We start from the raw sequence: 19,856 nt of genomic DNA, 5'->3' as shown, positions 1-19,856 counted from the left end.
GCCTGTGAACTGCAGGCAGCTGAGGGCAGCAGCAGCAGCTTGGGCTTTCCACATCCTAAAGGTAGGACACATTTTCAATAAATAGCTCTAATTCTGAAGTTATTTAATGCTGTCTTTTTAGGGGAGCTAATGCTGCTGTTACTGTTAGAGTTGAGAAGGTCTCAGAGGTCCAGAGCAGCTGGAGCAAAGCTGGATGCAAGCTTGACAGTAATGTTTTTTTTTTTGATCTCCAGGAAACAAGACTTTTGATTTCCGAGTTATTAACTTTGTTTTGGTTCTGCAAACATCTACAGAAATTTTAAATCAAAATGAAACGGAATATTTAAATACATCAAAATACTTTTTAAAAAGTGTTTTTTAAAATAGGTCCTTTTTTTTTTTTTTTTTTTTTTACATGGAAGCTTCTCAGGCCAGCTTGATGCTTTTAAGTACACAAAGCCTCTGCTCAGCTCCGACTCTCAGCAGCAGCTTTGCAAACGCTTCGGAAAAATGCATTTTATTACTTTTTTTTTTTTTTTTCCCTCAGCAGTTAAGTGCTAGAGGAAGGGCAGTGCGGGGTTCAGGCGGGACCCCCCCGCCCCTCGCTTCAAATCACAACACAGGAAGCGGCAGCCGGGACCAACCCACCGCGGGGCGCGGAGCTCCGGCCCGGCCTCCCGCGGAGCCTCTGCTCAGCGCTCTCGGAGCGGAAGGTCCCGGTTCTGGAGTCAGATGAACTCTAGCTCAGGGGTGGGGCGTTTTGCAAATGTTACCGGAGGAAGAAAAGACAAAGGCGAAGCTGTAAGTGCCGGGGGTTCTTTCTTGTGGCATTCGGCAGCTGCACAAAATGACTCAGCAGCAGCAGCAGAGCCTCTGCTCGGGGCTGACTTGTTGGATTTTCCCTTTGGAAAGCTGCACGGGAGTTTGTCTCGAGCAAGGTGACAAACTGAACTGTGCTCGTGTGGATCTTAAAAATAGCTTTGGGTTGGCTACAGTGAAAATACAGAAAACTGTGGTTTTACCAGTTACTTTTGTTTGAGAATCATCTTTAGAAGTGGTTTTTCTGGGTACTTAAAATTTCTGCTGCTAGCTGAATTTACTTCTCAAGTACCATGAAAAAGGTGCTCTTTATTACACCAGTGTAATTCTGTTTTCTGGCATTTGAGCTGTAATTTCATACAAGTGAGACACATAGAGCACTATACTGTGCTAATAACCTACTTTTGGATACATCTGAACCACTCAGCAAACTTAATACTCAGTGCATGAAGTCCTGACTGAATCTCTGAGCTGCAGGTACAGCGTTAAAAAAACAAAACAAAACAAAACAAACTGCTGTAAGTAAATACTTGCTCTGAAGTTGGCCTGACTTGGTCACTGTTCCAAGTATTTTCCTTGGGTGGTGACCTGACAAGTTCTAAAGCATCATCTGCTGCAAAGTGCAGGATAACAGGATTAAAGCTTCCAGAGAAATCAAAATCATGTTTGTTCTTGACTGAAAGAGGAACTAGTACAACAAAAAGTGAAAGCAGGAAGAGAGGTAGTAGCTGTGACTAATAATTTATAAATGCAGGCCTTATCATCATGTCTGGGCAAGGGGGAGACTACTAAGGGTGCTCTTAGTTACACAAGTTGCTTTTTTTTCTCTGGGATTTTTTGAAAAATAACAAGAAAAATACCAAAGCCAAGCACCCCAACATGTGCTGCACTTGGGACTTTCGTTGCTGTGAATGAGACACTGCAGAACTGAGCTTAAATATTTGGTTTGGGTTTTTAAAATCTGAATTGATGTCTCATTTTCTCAACTGTTAATTTACAGGCTCACATGAAAGCTCAAAAAGCAAGTAAAGAGCAGCAGTTTGAGGTAATGAGCAAACAGTACAAACAGCTTGAGAGTCGCCTGGATGAGATGCTCTCCAGGATTGCCAAGGAAACTGAGGAAATCAAGGACTTGGAGCAACAGCTCACTGATGGTAAATTCTTCTTTTTGTCTTAGTATTTCTTGAATCTTGGATAACATGACAGCTGCACTGAGGATTCAGTTTTGTTTAGCTATTGTTAGCTGATCTGAAAGGACACTTTGTGTACTTTTTTTTTTTTTTCCACTATGCACCACACTTGTATATGGTTGGCAGGGGGTGGTTTGCAGGAATTTTTTTTTTTAAACACAGGGGAAGCAGACAACTCCTTTGACCATGTGAGTGACTTGTTGCTCTGGGGTTCAGGGTGAAAATGTCAAGGCAGGAAGGCCTCTCAGCTGAATGGTTTATTTATTACTTAACATATTGATTGTTGTCACAGCAGAAGAAAGGATTACTCTGGTTTTAATTAGGTGAGTGAAGTATTGATAGTTCAAAACATTTACAATGTCATTTTTTAAATTTCTGCTTCAGATATTAATCTAAACTATTAAAGAGCTGTTGCATAGCTGGTACTCAAGCTGATTGAGATTCACTCATAATTGTGGCCTCTCTTTTACATTCTGTGCATCAGTTGGATCCTCTGAGTTTTGGAAACTGACTTGAAGGTGAAGAAAGGCAGTTTTGTTTGCTTCATAAGTGTTTTCTTGACTGTCTCAAATTTGTTTTGTGTTTCTGCAGGTCAAATAGCAACAAATGAAGCACTGAAAAGGGATTTGGAAAGTATTATAATGGGATTACAGGAATACCTGGAAAGTGTTAAATGTCAGGCAAAACAAGCTAGTGATGAATGTAAGGAGTTGAGGAAGGATAAAGAATCTCTGCTGCAAAGATTGGCAGATCTAGAGAAGGAAAGAAACAACCTGGAAATAGTTGCCATGGATGCAGAGAATATGAAAAAAGTAAGTCTTAATGCTCTGTTTATTTCTAAATTCAAATAGGTAAGAATAAACATGAAATATTGAGCAAAAAAAAAGACCAAATTTGGAACAGCAGAGCATAGTTCCTTAGACAAAATATCTTTTTTTTAACTTCAGTTAGATGTGCCCATGCACATTATGAGTGGAATTTGGCCTTCAGAACCAGTTATAAGAGAGACACTAAATCTGTATTTTATGGTAGATATCTCAGAAATGCAAACTTTACCTTTCAGATGTTTCTAGGAGAGAACTTGCAGCTGATTTCCCAGTGAGCTGCATTAGTGATACTAGCTGAGGGTGTGCATGTTACCAGCTTGTGTCTGTCCCATCAATAAGTTGTTTAAAGAGATGTCTCAGTATGCTGAGAAGTTTTATGTAAACCTTGGGACCAGGAGCAAACGTGTATCACTGCAGGTCACACCTCACTCACCTGAGTGCAGATTTTTGTTCTGTGTCTGTTCACTGAGCTGCCACCTAACTTTAACTTGGAATGTTCAGTGGACAGGGTCACTCTGGTTTCATCTGTCACATTGATGATGAGTCTCTGAGGAACAGGGGAAGAGAGACAGTGTAGTCCAAGAAATCCTGGCTGTCCTGTGTGTTTCTAAAGTGAGTGTAAAATTCCAGGAAATTGCAGTGCTGCAGAGTGCACTCCAGGAGCAGCAAGAAATGAATGAATCCCTTCAAGATGCACAAGGGGACATCAGGGCATATGAGGCTGAACTGGAAGCCCAGCTGAGAGACAGAGACACTGAAGCCAAGCAGCAAAAAGAAGAATTGGAAAGGCTGAAACACCTTAGCCAAGTAAGAGCAGAGCTCTTGTGCTGCCAAAGGGAAACCTGCCCTGGGACAAGGGACAACCCATCTTTCCTCCATGCCACATCTCCAGCAGTGACTTGCAAATAATTCGTAGGAAATATACCTGTCATTTTTATAGCCATGAGTTAATCTGAGATGTTTGGAGTTCTGGTGGTTTGGTGTTTGGTTTTGGGGGGGTTTTAGGGTTTTTTTGTGGGGTTTTTGTGTTTGTTTTGGTTTTTTAGAGGTTGTCATATTGTTATTGTTTCAAGAAATACAACTGTTGGGTATCTGGGTGACAGATTATGTTGGGAGTGGTGATACTAATCTGGTTTTTCTGTTTGCAGATGGAATTGTCAGCCCTGCAAGCTGAACTCGAAAAAGAAAGGCAAGCATTAGAGAATGCTCTGACCAAAGCACAACTAGCAGAAGAAAAGGAGCAACAAAATTACAAGCTTCTTTCTCAGTTTAAACAATTGCAGGTGAGGTATTTGTTGCCTTACAAAGCTACCTGTTACACACTGTTTCCCCACTCCTCTGGGGAAAAGGGGTAACAATTTTAAAAGGTTTTGTATCAACCTTGTCTTGAAGTTCAGTAGTAACTCTCCTGACTTTTAATTTCCCCAGACACCCTACACCATAGCCTTTTATCTGTCTATTTTAGGTGTTTAGGTTGATTTTTGAATTATTTCAGAGCTGCTCAGTTCTATCAGAGGGATTGATAAATTGTTACATGTATCTTTGTTTCCTACAAGCTTCATCCAATACATGTCAGTAAGAAAAGTATTTGTATAAAGAAGAAAAAACTGATGTGATCCCTAAAGCAGAACTCACTGCCTCTCTTTAAAGCTGTGATCCTGAGGAATCTTGCTGAATTGCCACAAAACTGTTATGGATAGGTAGTGTGACAGGATTCTGTGTGTCACTGGGCTTTGCTTCTGTAAAAACAGAACTTCTTCAGTTTAAGAAAAGGATTAGTTCATTTTTTAATTGGCATTTAAATATTTCCAACATAAAGAAAACTGCAAAGCAAAGATTTTTTGGGGTTTTCTTGTTTTGTTGTAGATACTTGTTCAGGCCTGAAAAAAATGTTTGGATTCTTTATTAACAAAACAAACAAAAAACCCAAACAAACAAAACAAAAAACCCACAAAAACCCCAAACCAAAACAAATCACCAAAACCACCACAACCTATTCCCCCTTATAAAACCAAACCAAAACACAAAACCAGCAGTAACAAAAACCCCAAAACAGATCTGGGCATTAAAAAATTCTACCTTTCATTGCTTGTTTGTTGGTTTACTTACAGTTGTGTTGATGAGTTGTATTTTTCTGTCTGTTTGTTGTTTGGTTTTGGTTGTGTTTTTTTTTTAGGGAGACAATAATCTCCTAAAACAACAGCTTAAAGATCTCCAGAATCAGCTAAACCACGTGGTTGGTAACTTAATTCATCCTGAGGAAGTCTTAGCTCGTATAAATGAACTCAAGCAAAAACTTCAGACAGGAGCTGGAGAGATTAAGTGAGTAAAATAGAAGTAGAGTGTTAAATTTGTGCATGTCAAAGTGGAAAGTACCTGGCAGATAACAAACAAAGCCCAGAGTATAAATAGAATTGGCAGCACTTGAATCCATGTACATTGGATGTCTTAAACTTGCATTATTGCATTAAGCTTCATTCTTTCAGTATCTGGTATCACAATTTCAAATCACTGATTTCTGTCTTTGGACTTGGATTGTTTCTCTTTCAGATGTCAGAATTCAGCTGATGTTTTAGGGAAAAGCCTTGGAAATCTGCAGAGAGAACTGAATGACATCCTTGCTGGTGCTCAGAGGGATAAAGAAAAAGCATGGGCTAAACAGAGACAACTGCAGGAAGAAATGGCATCCCAGCAGGAAAAACTGGAAGCAGTACAGGAGAAATACAGACAGGCATGTATCAGAGCAACAAAGTGAGGTGGTTTCATCTTAGTCAGAGAAGTGTAACTTGCAGCTGAATGATCAAGTTCCATTACAGCTGTAGCTTTGCTACCCTCCTCCTTTGAGACCCAGTACTTGGTATTCAGGTAGCAATGGAGTCTAATTCTTATTTATTGTCATTCTTATATTTGCCTGATTATTGAATGAATTAGAATTAAGACTGATGTGTCTGAGAGGCAACAAAGAGTTTAATTATATGTAGAAAAAGAGATACAATAACCACAAAAGATCACCATACCTACTAATACCAAAATAACTTTTAAAATGGAACAGAGTGGCAAAGCAGCTCTGTTTCCTTTCTCTGCTGGTACAAAGTTTGCTGGTAACTGCATTTCCCAAATTTTTTCTAGAAATCATGAAAACTGAATGAGTTTTGGTTTAAAAATAATATATTTCCAGCTGCCCATTCTGACTTATTTCACTTACAGGTTAAAGCTGAAAACAGGCAGAACAAGAACAAGGTCCATCAGTTAGAGAATGAAATTCAGCATTTACGTGAAAAAATCAAGAGCATGGAAGAAATTCAGGGCCTTGCTGACCAACAGCTCCAAGAGGCAGATGAAGAGAAGGAAACTATTCTTGCTCAACTGGAAGATTTGGAGAAAAGGGTATGAAGGAGTCTGTGCACTGTGTTTGACTGCTCAGGAAAAAAAAAGATTCAAAAGCTTCCAAATTATTTTGCTATCTAAGACAGATGAAATACACAGAAAGGAACACAAAAGTTAAATTACAGCATCTTTCTTTCCCTTAAATTTTATTGGTTGTCCTTGCTTGAGTGTTTATGTTACTTCTGTGCATACAAAATGCCCACAGAAAACCTTTCTTCCTTGCTGCTTTTTACCTACTGTTTTCTTGGTTTTCAGAAAAAAACAGAAGATGCCAGGGCACAAATGCAATTTGTCAGTCTAGATAAAGAACTAAAGGAATTAAAAAGAGCAGTTATTACTTCAGATAAACTGGCAGCCACAGAGCTCTCCATTGCTAAAAATCAGCTGAAGGCTCTTCATGGGACTGTGCTCAGAATCAATCAGGAGAGAGCTGAGGTAAAGCAGCATTGGTAATTAATTGCTTGTGTACAAGTGGTGCTTTCTAATGCCATCATAATCATGTTGCCTTTCAAACTGAGTTTCAAAGCATCATTTGAAATTCTCCTGCTGTACAGGAGCTCTTGCTTTGGACATGGTGTCATCTGGAAACGGAGTAGGTGAATATCTGAGGAAATCTGGGTATGGACTTGCTGAGTGTTAATGAGGAAGAAGCAAGTTGAGTCTCTTACTAACTGAAAGTCAAACAAGAGGTTATACATTGTTGCACAAGATAGAAAAGCAGCACAAGAGACAATTCAAGTTTGTTCTTAGACTGCAAGTTTTTAGAAACTTTGGCTACATGCTCACATATCCTCCTAGAAATACCATAAAGTTGAAGGAGAAACATTATTTTCCATAAACTTGGCCAGTTTCTGGGATTTCAGAATAGACAAGTGCTGATACTTCTTACTGGGCAGCTTTTCCCAAAGCTGCATGAGACAGCTGCAAGCTTGTGAAGTATTTTTGTAAACTAAAGCTCAAACTAAAATTTCAATTTTAGGAGATTGAGGAAGCTGAAGAGTTCTGTGCTGAGGCAGCTCGTGCAGCCCAGGATCTTGCCAAAGCAGAAGCAGAAATAGAATTGTTACAACAGCTCCTCAAAGAGAAGGAAGAACAAGTAGGTTGTAGTGATGTTTGCTCTGTATCTTATGAGGATAAAATACTTCAATCTATTTGTTCAATGAGTTTTTGAAAATGCCACTTTATAGGTGCCTGCCCTGCCCTTTTCCCTCAAGTTTTCCCACCTCAAATCCCTCACCTGACATCTGCCAAAGAGCAAACTGAAAACTTCATTGACTGGAGCATCTGAGTTTTCAAGGAATCTTTGATCTCTTCCCTGAAATGCCTGTGTGTGACCCTGGCCATGCTCCTCGGGCATGAGGGGATGGCAGAAACAATTATTTTTTTTGCATCATCAAATTCCATCTTGCACTTAGCTGAATGAACATTTTTGTAGAGGTGGATGGGCACATTTAAAAGGTTTGAACACAATCTAAACTCAATGCTTTGCTTTGCTTTTAAACTTCTATTGAAACAGCTTCAGCATGAAATGGAGAAAGCTGGGGAGAAGACACTTTCATCAAGTACTCTGAAGCTTGAAATTGGGAAACTGCATGAAGCTGTGGAGCATCAGAGAGCAGAACTTGAACGTTTAAGGTGGCTGCTGGACAACACTGGGCCAGGTAATCTCTCTCTTTTCTCTCCACTCCTTGCACATGAGCATGGATGCAAGAGACTTTCCTTTCTCTCCAGATTTCTCATTGTTTGATTTGAGAAGCTGTTCAGAGCTCTGGAAGTTTATTCTAGAAGAATATGCCTGATGTGCCTGTGATTAATTTACAGATAACAAAGATGAAATTGACAACTTACAAGATGAAATTGCAGCACTCAGAAATGTGCTTTCCCACCAGAATGATTACATCACCAGCATAGCAGATCCACTGAGAAGAAGGGGATACTGGTATTACATGCCATCATCACAGGTCAGAAATAAAAATCCTGTACATGGAAAGTCATTTGATACAGGAAAGTCCAAGTTAAGAGAGGAACTTAAAAATACTGGCTGGCATATTAAGAGAGAGACTTCAACAACATAAATGACAAAGCCTCTTCCTGTGTAGTAGTAAGAGGAATCTGGTGTACAGAAGATTTGTAGACAACCATTCGTAGTGCAGTGCTGTAAATTCAATTAGATAAAGGTGTATAAGGGGACATTGCAGACAAACATTTCTTGCAAAGCAGCATTTGTCTAAATTTAAGAGAAATCCTAGTGAAATATATTTAAAACCCTCTTTAAAGCAGCTTCATGTTTGCAAGTGAGGGAAAGCAGAGTATCTGTAGCCTGTTCTTGAAAAATCTGTGCTTTAGAATGTACAAATGTACAACATTTTTACAGCAAATAATTTCTTTTACATGATTTGTTATTTCCTGATTAACATGTATTCTTTTTTTCCCTTAGGCTTCAACTCCTGCTTCCCAGAGCACAAAAGATTCTGGAGTTTGTTTACAGTGTTCTGGGCCATCCCCACACAGGAGAGGGTGTGGTCAGGACAGGCAGGGCAGGAAGGAAGACTTGCCCAATCCAGGAGGATGTTGGGTTTATTCACCACTCAGAAATAGGTTGTACAAAGCCAATTCTGGTAAAGGTAAGTCAGTCTTGTGTTCTCAAAATGTTCTGGAATATAATAAAGATGGATTTACTTGGAGTTCAGAGTAATTTTTTTTTCTGTTTATGAATGAATTATAAATGTTTATTACTGTTGAACTCATTATTCAGTTTAAGCAGTGTGCTGTTTTAAAATGTGCACTGGAAGAATACCTTTTACTGGAAAAGTGATTTAAAATAACCTTTTCTTTCTTTCTTTTTGGTAAAGACAAAAGAGCAAAAGAAGATAGTCAAGGAAATGAAGAAACTCATGTTCCCACAGACCCTCCCTTTGTGCCCCCCCCAGGCACAGTGATTTACACAGTCCTCCCAGATGGTGCCCCTGTGCCCCAGGGAATGGTGATTTATGGCCCCCCTCCTGCAGCAGGAAATGGAGGTTCCATTGCTCCTGGATCTGTCATCTATGGCCCCCCTCCTCTGGGAACCCAGGTTGTTTATGGCCCTCTTCCTCCACACTTCACCGTCCCACTCATCCCTCTTGGAATGCTTCACTGCAATGTGCCTGAACATCATGATTTGGTAAGATACAGAGCTGGGAGGTGCAGCTTTAACCACAGCAACCCACCTGTAGCAGCTCTAAAAACCAAAAACCTGTTTTTCACAGAGCAGATCAGTCCAGTTTTTCAAAAAAAATTTATCTCTGCTAGGAGGGCTCTGGATGTGAGAATGTTGTCCCAGTGCTAACACTTTGGGCTTTGCTATCTGCTCCTGGGTCTCAGGAGGACTGAACTGGAAAACAGGTGGTGATTTGTTGTGTGTTTCCTGTATGTAGGAGAGTCAAGTGTCCAGGCTGGAAGACACAGTGTGTTATCTGAAGTCTCGGAAATACAAAGATAAATGGTCAGAGGCAGCAGAGCAGAAATGGCAAAAGGAAGTGGAAAAATTGCATCAAAATATTGAGGGACTTCTGCACGAGAGAGAAGAGTTGGAGAATGAATTAGCAGAGCTACAGAGAGCAGCTCAAAAGCATAAACGTAGGTAAGGATATTGTGCTAGAAGGTGTTTAAAGGAAGCAGGTAAAAATACCTTAACTTTTTTTCCAATAAAAGTCAATTTTGACTAGTTCACAATTTAAATGGACTGGAACTTCAGGAGGCTCCATGTCTCTGGTTTTCTGTATTTTAATTGTGTATCTTTCTGCTTGACCTTTTAGGGGCTTTATTGAAGGATACACTGACAACCTTATAGCAGAACTGCAGTTAGAAAAATCTCTTAAGCATCATGAAGATATTGCAGATGAAATTGAATGTATAGAGAAGACCCTTCTGAAGCGACGAGCAGAGCTCAGAGCAGCAGATCAGCTGCTGGCAGAAGCTGAGGTGGAACTGGAGAGCACACGGGGGAAAGTAAGCAAAGCCCTAACTCAAGTGCAGAGGGAGTTGTGTTCAGGCTGTTTTAAGCAGAGAATTTTAGTTTTTCTTAGAAGTTTTGTTTTCATTTTCACTCTTAAAATGCTTCTATTCAAAAATGAAGCCATGGGGTAACCTGTGCTAAAGGAGAATGTTGGTAGTGCTTGCCAAAGAGGGGGAAGATTTTCTGCTCTGCAGAAGAGAGGAGAAAAGGTTCTGGTTTGTGTGGGGGGAAGGTGAGGTGTAATATTAAAGTCAGGAGGGGGTCCTCTTTAGTCAGCTAGCTAGTGCAGGTTTTGGATATGGAAAGCATAAGATGGGAATGCATTGTCTCAATAATCTTGAATTTTTACTCTAGACTAAAGACACCATCCAAAAGTACAATCATGCCAAACAGCATTTGTCCCGTGCTGAAACTGAGGCAAAGGAGCTGGAGCAAAGGGCTCAGGAAATGGCCATTAAGGTTGTGAAAGCAGATCAGCAATTCAGGTACACTCTTCTCCTGAATTTGTATCAAATGGGGATGAAAAGAACAAAAAGGTTTAAAAGATTCTTTTAAATATCAAGGGAGTGCTTTTGGAGAGGGAGAGCTGTTAAAGTGTTAATATGAAAATGCATAAATGCTTCTTCAGGTTATTACAGGCAGATACAAGGGATTTGGAACAGCAGAAGAGGGAACAAGAAGGTGTTCTGAAGGAAATCAACAAAATGGTGGCTGCAAGAGACTCCGAGTTCCAATCATTAAACCAAAAGATGGAAATGCTGACTGAAAGGTAACTGGGTTTAATTTACAAAAACTGTATTAGATAAAAGACAGATGTCCTTTTCCAGTAAGTTGCTGCCTAAGGTATTATTTCTTGTAAGTTGTGTTTTTTATCCTCACTGTCAGTCTTCAGAAGCTTCAAGGAGATGTTAAAGTTGCAGAAGGCAATGAAGAACATCACCTCCAAATCCTTAGAGAAGCTGAAAACCTTCTTCAAGGCAAGAAAACTGAACTGGAAAGATTAAAAGATGAGGTAAGGCTTATTTTACTTACTCTGGACTATGAATTTTGTAGTTTTTGATGTAACTGAAAGCTGAGAAAAGTCTTAAGTTCTGAACTGCCTTGTCTGACTGATTTAATTCTTAAGCTTATTTTAATATTGGTAATTTGAATTCTTTTTGTGTGTGTGTGTGTCTGTTTTGTCTCTTAATAAGTCTGATGCCAGTCTTGCTGGTGTTTCTGCATAATAAATGCTATTGCAGAGTTCTCTGACAATCCTTACTGCATTTCTGAATAAGAAACTTAAATCTCTGAGGCACAGGACTGCACTGTTTAGATCAGAGCTTAGTTTTGAGTATTAACTTTGCTGTACAGGGTTTGCAAATGAAGCTCACTGCTCTGAGGGGATCCTTATGTTACATGGCTCAAATAAACCTCTCTGGCAGGGGCACAGTGTGCTGCAGGTGTGCATCTAGAAAAATAGAAAGATAAAAGCCTTCACATGCTGCTGATGTTAAAATTCTACATTGTAGGTTACTGCTCAGCAACAAGAGCTCTTGTTTCTGGAGAAACAATTAAATCAAAGGAAGGAAGAGCTCCAAGTTCTTCAAGAGTCTATTTCTCAAAAGAAAGGGGACCTCAGAGAAGTACTTCGAGATGGAGAGAGTGAAGCAAATGAAAAACTATGCCAAATAAGAGTAAGAGTTCTCAGTTCACTATAGCAGCAAAAAAATAAGGATCAAAAACATTCCATAGTTCCTGCAAAATCAGTTTTCCTTTCTATCACCTCCCAAAACCTGCTGCAACATAGAACTAGCAAGTTTGCAGTTTTATGTGACTATGAGCTTGGTCCAGGTACAGAAATAAGAAGTAGAACTCCCTGGTTCCAGTCATACAGAATTGGTCCCTTGTGAGCTAAATTATATTAAATAATTTCTGCAAGATAAATAACAGCATGGTTTGCTGCTGCTGAGTCAAGCAGCTGCTAAAGCAAATCAGTCTGACCAGAGTGTGCAAAACACAACAAGGCTGGCATGAGTCAGCTGTCTGTCCCCATTTACTTAGGAAGGATTCTGTACTTCCTTTCTTTGGAAATAAAAACAGAGTTTCAAGGTTAATTATATTTTGTGGGGTTTTATTGTGGGGCTTCTGGTCTGCTTTTCTGTCTTATGGCCTCCCTATTGTCAACTTAAATGATGGTGTTATGGTCAGACTTGTAGATCAAAATCACAAGATTTGCAACATTAAATTGTCAACAAGCAAGGCTTTAACCTAAATATTTCATTTTTTGTCTGTTTGGTTGCACCATTAACTGAAAACTCTGGAATGAAATTGACCAGAACATGGTTATCAGACTCTCTTCCTTTTATAAATATTTAGAACTTCTATTTAAAGGAAAGCTATATTTAAAATGGCAAATAGTGGCATGCCTTGAACACTGATTTGTTTCTACAGGAAATAAAACTACTTCTGGAAGAGCTTAATGTTGAGAGGAAAGAACTGGAAGTCCAGATTAATGAGAGAAGAGCACAGCTTTTGTTCATAAAGAAGGATATTGGAAAAGAGGAGGAAAATCTTCAAGGAATACTTGGACAAATTACCAGGCATAAGACAGGTGTGTGCCTGGCTTTACTAGAGAGTATTTTCTCTGGATTGGAAAGAAAAGCATCCTAAGCTCTTCACTGTACGTGGCTGCAGCCTTCTGTTCCTCACTCCTTTTTAAATACTCTGACTGCCAAGAAAATAGTCCTGCAGTGCTTGTAGTTTCTACAGAGCTGAGAGACATCTTTGGCAGAGGTTGAGGCAGAGCTTTGGGCTGCTCTGGATTTGGGAGCTTTTCATGCCAGAGAGAAAGATGAACAAACCCCCTGTGAGGGGTGATGAGTTCAGCTCAGGTTGGAGCACTGTGTGGTCAGCAGGCAGCAGCTCTTTGTGCTGCATTCACAGAAGGATTTTGACATCAGGATGTGTGAGGAAATGGAGGAATCTCCTTCCAAGCAGCTACATCCCATCAGGTGGTGGGAAGAATAAGCAGCGGGAGTTTGCAACTGTTTTACTTTTTCTGAAATACTTTCTTGGGTTGTTTTTTAGCCAGCCACTGTGTCCCAGACTGACTCCCTAGGGAGCAGAGAGAGCAGGACTCCTATCAGATAAAAGCTGCTGTGTCTGATGTAGCAGTTCAGAATGTGAAGAGTTTTTACAGGCATGATACCATTGTACTGGCTCTTAATTTTTCCTTGGTGCCTTTTCTGCAGATGGAGGGCATTTGACGTGCTTGTAATAACCTGTTTCTTTCACCTTACTAGAATTGAAACATGTTCTGGAAATGCTGGAGCTTGAAAATAATGAACTTCAAGGTTTGAAACTACAACATGACCACAAAATCAATGAGCTAGAAAAGGCTCAGGTTGCAGTTCTAGAAGTAAGTATTTCCTCTGTGGCTAATACAGTGACTGGGAGATCTGCATGTTCTGTGGCTCTGTTAAAATCTGAGTAACAGAAGTCCCTGCACTTTAAATCCAACAGTTTCCAGTCTGATTTCAGTTTTTCAGAGAAAAGTCTTAAGTCTGCATAATCCCTGTAAAATAATGGAATTGTTCTGGTGCATGTGAGGGAGAGAAAGCAGAAAGACAGAAGGCTCTTCTGAGGCTGCAGAAGGATGAATACAGTTTTCATGGCATTAGCTTCCAGTCTTTTTATCTGGATTCTCTGTCTCACTTGCACAGAGTACCTGTGGAAGGCAGTTTATTAACTCAGCTGGATGATCTTCTCTCCCATTAAGAAAGTATTTAAGCTCAGCCAGTCTCTTATCTTTTTGAGGAATTCAGCTTTGCTGCCAGGAGGCAGAGATCAGTGAGCAGCATTCCTTGGGCAGTCTGATGGCAGCTGCAGGATGGTTGGGTCAGCCCTGCCCTGACTCAGTGTGCAGCTCCAGAAAATCTGAGCATTTCTAAGCATGTAAGAGCAGCTGCTCCCTGTGGAGACAGGGAAAAGAACATGGGATCTGCTTGGTACCTTTCTGTTACCACACTTCAAGTCACCTGAGCATCCTGCAGCTCTTCAAGTGGTGATTCTGTGAAAACCCTGCCATGAGGGGATGTGCTGCTCTGCTGGGGGAAAAAGGGGTGGTTAAACTATGATGGAACAAAGAATTGCACCCATGTCTTCCAGTCCTCATGCTTGAGTTCACCCCAAGCTTCATCATAACTTCACTCTGATCCCTCTGGCCCCCAGGCACTTACTCCCTGTAACAGTGCAGGAGCTGCATGTGACCCCTGTGATTGAAACCTTTCTAAACCACTGCACCAAAGATGTTGGTAACTTGTTCAGCTCCTTGACTGTACAACTGTGCTGCTCACAATGCCTTCTTTTGTAGGAGAAGTTAAAGCTGGAGAATATTCAGAGATTATTTCAGTGTCAGCAAGGGGAAGTAGATTGGCAGGAACAACTACTTGAGAAAGACCGACAGAAGAACCAACATCTGGTTTCTCAAATGCACACTCTGCAAAACACCATTGAGTCTCTGAATAAGGAAAAAGAAAAGCTTGAAGAAAACTGTCAGGCTTTGGAAAAGAAGTTGTCACAAACTAGAAGGTGGGGGGGGAAATATTCTGCAGAGATCAGAAGTGATGGGAAATGCCTTGAATGTCTCTTTGTCATAATGAAAAATAAAATCTAGCTGTAACTGGGAGGTGCCCAGTTATTCAGAATATGCCATTTCTTGTATCCTCTGGAGGTTTTACTTTAAACATGTATACAGCAGACTTAGAGGAAATACTCAGCAATTAAGCTGATGAATGCACCAGCATTTGTTATTTCATGGCAATGCGATGAGAAGCATTACAAAAAGCAAGGTGCAGAGTCTTAGGACAGTTGTCTGACTCTCACAGCTACACAGTGACATCTCCATGAGCCAAGAAAACCTTTACTGAAATGCAGCCTTTTTTAGAGTCCTCACCAAGTTTTGCCAACAAACTGAGAATAAACCTTCACATTTTACAGAGATTTAACAGCTACTGAAGATACCAGCAGAACTGTGTTGTCCAATGTAGAAAAAATGGAACTGGATGTTAAAAACCTGAAGCAGGAAGTAGACCTACTGAACAACCATAAAAGATCACTGAATGGAGACATTATTGTTGTACAAAAGGACCTTCAAGGTAAGGATCAGTTTTTGCTTTTAAGCTGTAACCTGTTTTAAGAGAACTTGTGTTAAAAGACACACTGTAACTGTACAGAGTAATATTAAATATATAGCTTGCTCAAATATCTACAGGCAGAAAGTATTTAACATGGTGAAAAGATAGAAAGTTTAGAAAACTTCTCTATTGCTTGTTCTTTATTTATGAAAACAGATTATTTTATTTAGATTGGCATTTCAAATTTGCTAATTGAGAATCTTTTGTCACTAAATATTTTTCTAGAAAAAAAGGAAGAACTGGAAACACTGAAAAGAGAATTAAATGATTCCAGGCAACAGCTTCAACTGGTAGAACAGGTTAGTTTGGGGTTTTTTTGTCTTCTAACTTTATCTGGTGGTCCCTATTTTGTTCATTCCCTCAGTGTCTGGTTGAAACAGAAGGTCAGGGGTGATGCAAACCTTTCAGCCAGAGAGCTGCTCCTCTCACCAGTTATAAGTCACCTGAGTTCATGTTCTGTATTGCAGGATTTGAAAAATAATACAAGACATCAAGATGAGTTGCTTAGAGAGCAGGCAGTCCTGAAAGAAGATATCCTGGAGTATTTAAGGAAACGTAAGGATTGCCAGGAGAGACAGAAAAAGAGAGAGAACCAATTGCAGCAGCTCCAGAAAGAGATCAAAGAGAAGGAAACAGAACTGGCCAAACAAGAAGTGGTAATGAGTCTGCTGACTTGCTTCAATTTTTTCCTGATCTCTGACAGTCCAAACCCTGCAGTTCTTTCAAAACTACCATGCTTTAATTCCCATAATGTTTTTTGGTGGTGGTATCTGTTCTCATTGAGTAGGTACCACCTAAAGCTTTAAGGGGGGGTTGTTGTGTGGGTTTGTTTTTTTCTTGGCAGATTCTTCATCAGCTGAAGCAAAATTCAGAGCGTGAAGGAAAAAAACTGGAAGAATGCACTGCTAAGGTGAAAGATCAGAAAATACTCTTGGAAAAGGAATTAACAGAGAAACAAAAGAAACTGGAGCAGGCAATAGCAAAAATTAGAGTGGCAGAAGAAAACCTTGGGAAGCTGGAAAAGGAGGAGTCCCGATGTGCAGCACTTGAAGAAACTGTCAGGAAAAGCAGTAAGATTGATTGCAGAAATAAATTGTCATTGTGGGTTCTAAATCTAATGAAACCAAGCAGTGTTTTGTTAAGCTCAGTTGGTTTCTAATGCAGCACCTGGATTAACTCTATCCTTAATGCTATCCTGTTGTTCTGTCCCCTCTCACCTTGTGTTTTTACAAACCATTGTTTTTACAATGTTTTTACAAGCCATTGCTCAGCAGATGAATGTGTTTGACAAATATCTGATGTGTATGAAATATGCCAAGATTTTTCTGCTAATTGGGGTTGTTTTAAAAAAATGTTAATTACAGAACAACAGCTCTCAGAAAAAGATTTACAATTACAACAGAAAAGCAGAGAAATACAGTCTCTTCACAAAGAACTGGAAGTCTCCAAGTCTGAGCTAAAGCATCTCCAGGATCAGATTGCATCAGAGAGGAAAAAAGCTGAAAAACGAATCCTGAGTCTGAAAGAAGCCATGAAAAGGCAAAGGATGCAGCTTGAAAGAAAACTGCAGGTAAGTCCTGGCTGAGGGGAGATTGTCTGGGGATTTGAGTTATTTTTAAGCAGCAAAGTGGTAGAACACCTATTTTTCTTATAGGAGGAATGAAGTAATGGATTAATTTCATGACTAGACAGAACCTGAGGCAACCAAACTCAGATATTTCTAGATGGTGCTGCCAAACAGCTCTAGTTACTCCTATTCAATGCAGTTTCTGCCTTTTAACTTAAACTGTGTTATGTGGGTTCTGTTGATCCATTTTTCTGCAGTGGATGCTGACAGTAAAAGGCAATCTTTCTGCCTCCTCTTAGGAACAAAAGCATGAAAATAATTGTTTGCAGAGTGATGTAGCAACTGCAGAACAAGCAGCACACAATAACCAGGAACAAGTTGAGCACCATATGAAGGACCTTGGCCAGATCCAACAGGACTACAGGGATCTCCAAACCCAGGTAGAACTGAGGGCCCAAATACAGATGGGTTTGAGGGAAAGCCAAGTCCTCCAGACAAGTTTATGTTGTACTGGGTTTGTGCTCCTGTCTGCCCTGTCACAGTTAGAAATAGACCTACTTCAAATTGCCATGTAGCTTTTCTCCAGTCTAGGGGAAGTTTGTAGTAGGATCAAGCAGCTCCTGGTTTAAAAATGAACAGAGGAGCTCCAGCCAGGCAGTCATGCAGGAGTTCCCAGTGCAGGGCTGCTGAGCTCCAGAGCAGGATTCCCTCCCTCAGCTGTCCAGGCCACATTTCAGAAATGAACCTTGGTCAATTATACAGAAAAATTATACAGAAAAATCCCTCTGTTGCATTTGCAATGCAGCCAAGTGATGAGACTCTTCTGTGGTGCAGGTTAAAGCTCAGGAAGACCTGGAAAAGTGGCAAAGGGAAATCCAGAACACAGCAATGTTGCTTAAACTGGAGGTTGAAGATGAAATCAGGGCGGGGTTTAAATCTTCAAACCTCTGCTCTCTGCAACCATCAGAAGGTCTGGAAGCATCATCTGAAGCTCAGGGTGGGCTGCAGTGTCAGTCTGGTAACTTAGAGACTGCTGTGTTTGCTGCTGCTGACAAAAGGCTCCTCGCATTGAAAGAAAAATTGGATTTTTCTCAAGTCTTCCTAATGGTAAAATGGTTTCAAAAAGTGGCTGTGGCTCCTGCTACAGCTGCCCGGGGCAGTGGTGGTACCTTGAGCTGTGACACTGTTGCTGAACGTGCTTTTTTTTGTTTCCAAAAGGATGAGCAGTGGCGTGGAGAGGCTCTGCGGGAACAGCTGCAGCACCAGGAAGATCGGCTGAAGGTGACAAATCTCTTCCTGTTGCATCAATGTGTCCACTGGGTCCCTCCTAAAAATAATCTGAGGGACCCCAGAGTGCTCTGAGGGACCTTCTCCAGCTCTGTCTGCTCTGTACCTGATCAGTATCTTTGGGTGGGAAGGGTAGAAGCAAGCCTAGCAACTGCTAATTGTAATGGTTAATTGGATTTTTGAGTATTCCAGCAAGATTTCCTCATTGACATCATTCTGTGGTAAATTAGCACCATGATGAATTACAGTTCAGGAGCACCTGCAATCACTTTATGTGATAAAGGCTGTAAAAATGAGTTTATTACTGCCTTGGGAGGAGGTGAACTATTTAAAAATAATTCACAAACCCACTGCCATCTGCTTGTGGTTTGAGACTCTAAACATCACACCCCATATGGCCTGACTATAAGGTCAGAAGGCTTAAACTCCAGTCCTGAAACTGGAGCTGGCTCTGACTGAATCTAACCTGTGTTTAGGCTCAGCTCCAGCAGTGCCTGTCCAAGCAAGTGGAGGTGTTGATCAGAGGGAAGCAGCAGACAGAGGGCTCCCTGCACAGCCTGAAGCTCCAGGTAGATGCTCTGGATGACCTGGTCAGCAGCACTGCTTCAGATTCCCTGCTTCTGACCCAAAGCTCAAGTCTGGTGTCCTTCCACGATGCCCTGAATTTAAGAGAAACACAGGTAATGCTCTACTGTGTTCAGGAATTCTGGATTTTAATATTTTTTAGCTCACTGGTAATCTATTACAGCCATCTGCTCACCCTGTTAGAGGCACTGCAGGGGTTTCTGAAGCTGAGGTGATCATACTGTGCTGTGGCAACAGCAGACTTGTTTCAAAAGGGTGCATTTCCCCAAAAGGTTGGGTGTGGGGTTTTTAAACTTTATTCTTTAAAATTTGGCTTTTTTGTGTTGTTGTTTTTTGTTTTTTTTTTTTTTTAAGATCAATGTGCCTCAGCTAATTGAAGACATTAATTAATTACTGAAAACTTTTGCTGTTTTTTCCAGGCTACTCTGACACAAGTAGCACACTTCCCCAGCAGCCCAGCAGGGATTTCCATGGTGCCCCAGACTCTCCAGTCCTGCTCACGAGGAATTTCTCAGTGAATCCCAGAGGGGAGATCTGGCAGGAGCCCTGGAGCTGAGTCAGGAGCATCCTGCAGGCACACAGGCAAGGGGTGGGGGTAGCCCAGGTGTGGGTCCTGGAGCCTCTTGTCCTTTTCCAGTGAAAGCCATTCCTGGGGTTGGTGTTCCAGCCCTTGCTGCTGCTTTGGAGCTGAAAGGTGAATTTTCACCCTTGGTTACCACCTTCTAAGGTTTCTACCTCACACTTTTAAAAGCCTCTTCTAGAAAGGTTATTTGCCACCACTAGCAGCCAGCTGGCTGCAGGGCCTGCTCTGTACTGTGTTTTTAATGATTAAATAACTGAGCTTTATGTATATAAGGTTTTTTTTTTTAAAAGTATTTTAAATGTGTCCTAAACAACAGCTTCTATTTAAGTGTTGGTATTTGTTTGTTTCCACTTTTAAAATAAACCTTTTAGCAGGAAGTTTACCTGGTGTCAAATGCAAGGATGTTTTCAATACAGTAATTTTTTTTTTAATACTTAAAATAAAATCCAGTGACTGAG

The 19,856-nt window shown here is 40.6% G+C and overlaps 1 protein-coding gene across 1 annotated transcript in view; it reads left to right on the top strand.

Moving 5' to 3' along the window:
* The window catches only part of CNTRL (centriolin), a 28,978-nt gene extending 9,122 nt beyond the window's left edge, over nucleotides 1-19,856 (top strand). Inside the window, exons 14-45 of the mRNA XM_030461347.1 lie at nucleotides 1,799-1,952; nucleotides 2,580-2,800; nucleotides 3,446-3,622; nucleotides 3,964-4,098; nucleotides 4,992-5,137; nucleotides 5,366-5,546; nucleotides 6,023-6,202; nucleotides 6,458-6,637; nucleotides 7,182-7,298; nucleotides 7,719-7,863; nucleotides 8,024-8,163; nucleotides 8,640-8,826; nucleotides 9,055-9,365; nucleotides 9,619-9,824; nucleotides 10,000-10,192; nucleotides 10,554-10,684; nucleotides 10,828-10,968; nucleotides 11,085-11,211; nucleotides 11,711-11,875; nucleotides 12,633-12,792; nucleotides 13,484-13,599; nucleotides 14,554-14,771; nucleotides 15,180-15,337; nucleotides 15,602-15,675; nucleotides 15,844-16,032; nucleotides 16,221-16,446; nucleotides 16,741-16,946; nucleotides 17,243-17,383; nucleotides 17,778-18,050; nucleotides 18,162-18,224; nucleotides 18,707-18,910; nucleotides 19,235-19,856. Of these exons, the coding sequence (XP_030317207.1) occupies nucleotides 1,799-1,952; nucleotides 2,580-2,800; nucleotides 3,446-3,622; nucleotides 3,964-4,098; nucleotides 4,992-5,137; nucleotides 5,366-5,546; nucleotides 6,023-6,202; nucleotides 6,458-6,637; nucleotides 7,182-7,298; nucleotides 7,719-7,863; nucleotides 8,024-8,163; nucleotides 8,640-8,826; nucleotides 9,055-9,365; nucleotides 9,619-9,824; nucleotides 10,000-10,192; nucleotides 10,554-10,684; nucleotides 10,828-10,968; nucleotides 11,085-11,211; nucleotides 11,711-11,875; nucleotides 12,633-12,792; nucleotides 13,484-13,599; nucleotides 14,554-14,771; nucleotides 15,180-15,337; nucleotides 15,602-15,675; nucleotides 15,844-16,032; nucleotides 16,221-16,446; nucleotides 16,741-16,946; nucleotides 17,243-17,383; nucleotides 17,778-18,050; nucleotides 18,162-18,224; nucleotides 18,707-18,910; nucleotides 19,235-19,333 (5,364 nt within the window). The 3' untranslated portion in view covers nucleotides 19,334-19,856. The remainder of the gene's footprint in view (nucleotides 1-1,798; nucleotides 1,953-2,579; nucleotides 2,801-3,445; nucleotides 3,623-3,963; nucleotides 4,099-4,991; nucleotides 5,138-5,365; nucleotides 5,547-6,022; nucleotides 6,203-6,457; nucleotides 6,638-7,181; nucleotides 7,299-7,718; nucleotides 7,864-8,023; nucleotides 8,164-8,639; nucleotides 8,827-9,054; nucleotides 9,366-9,618; nucleotides 9,825-9,999; nucleotides 10,193-10,553; nucleotides 10,685-10,827; nucleotides 10,969-11,084; nucleotides 11,212-11,710; nucleotides 11,876-12,632; nucleotides 12,793-13,483; nucleotides 13,600-14,553; nucleotides 14,772-15,179; nucleotides 15,338-15,601; nucleotides 15,676-15,843; nucleotides 16,033-16,220; nucleotides 16,447-16,740; nucleotides 16,947-17,242; nucleotides 17,384-17,777; nucleotides 18,051-18,161; nucleotides 18,225-18,706; nucleotides 18,911-19,234) is intronic.

This window comes from Calypte anna, chromosome 17 (assembly GCF_003957555.1).
Source record: "Calypte anna isolate BGI_N300 chromosome 17, bCalAnn1_v1.p, whole genome shotgun sequence".
Taxonomy (NCBI): domain Eukaryota; kingdom Metazoa; phylum Chordata; class Aves; order Apodiformes; family Trochilidae; genus Calypte; species Calypte anna.
Note: the sequence above shows the minus strand (reverse complement) of the source record. Positions and strands in the feature narration are given on the sequence as shown.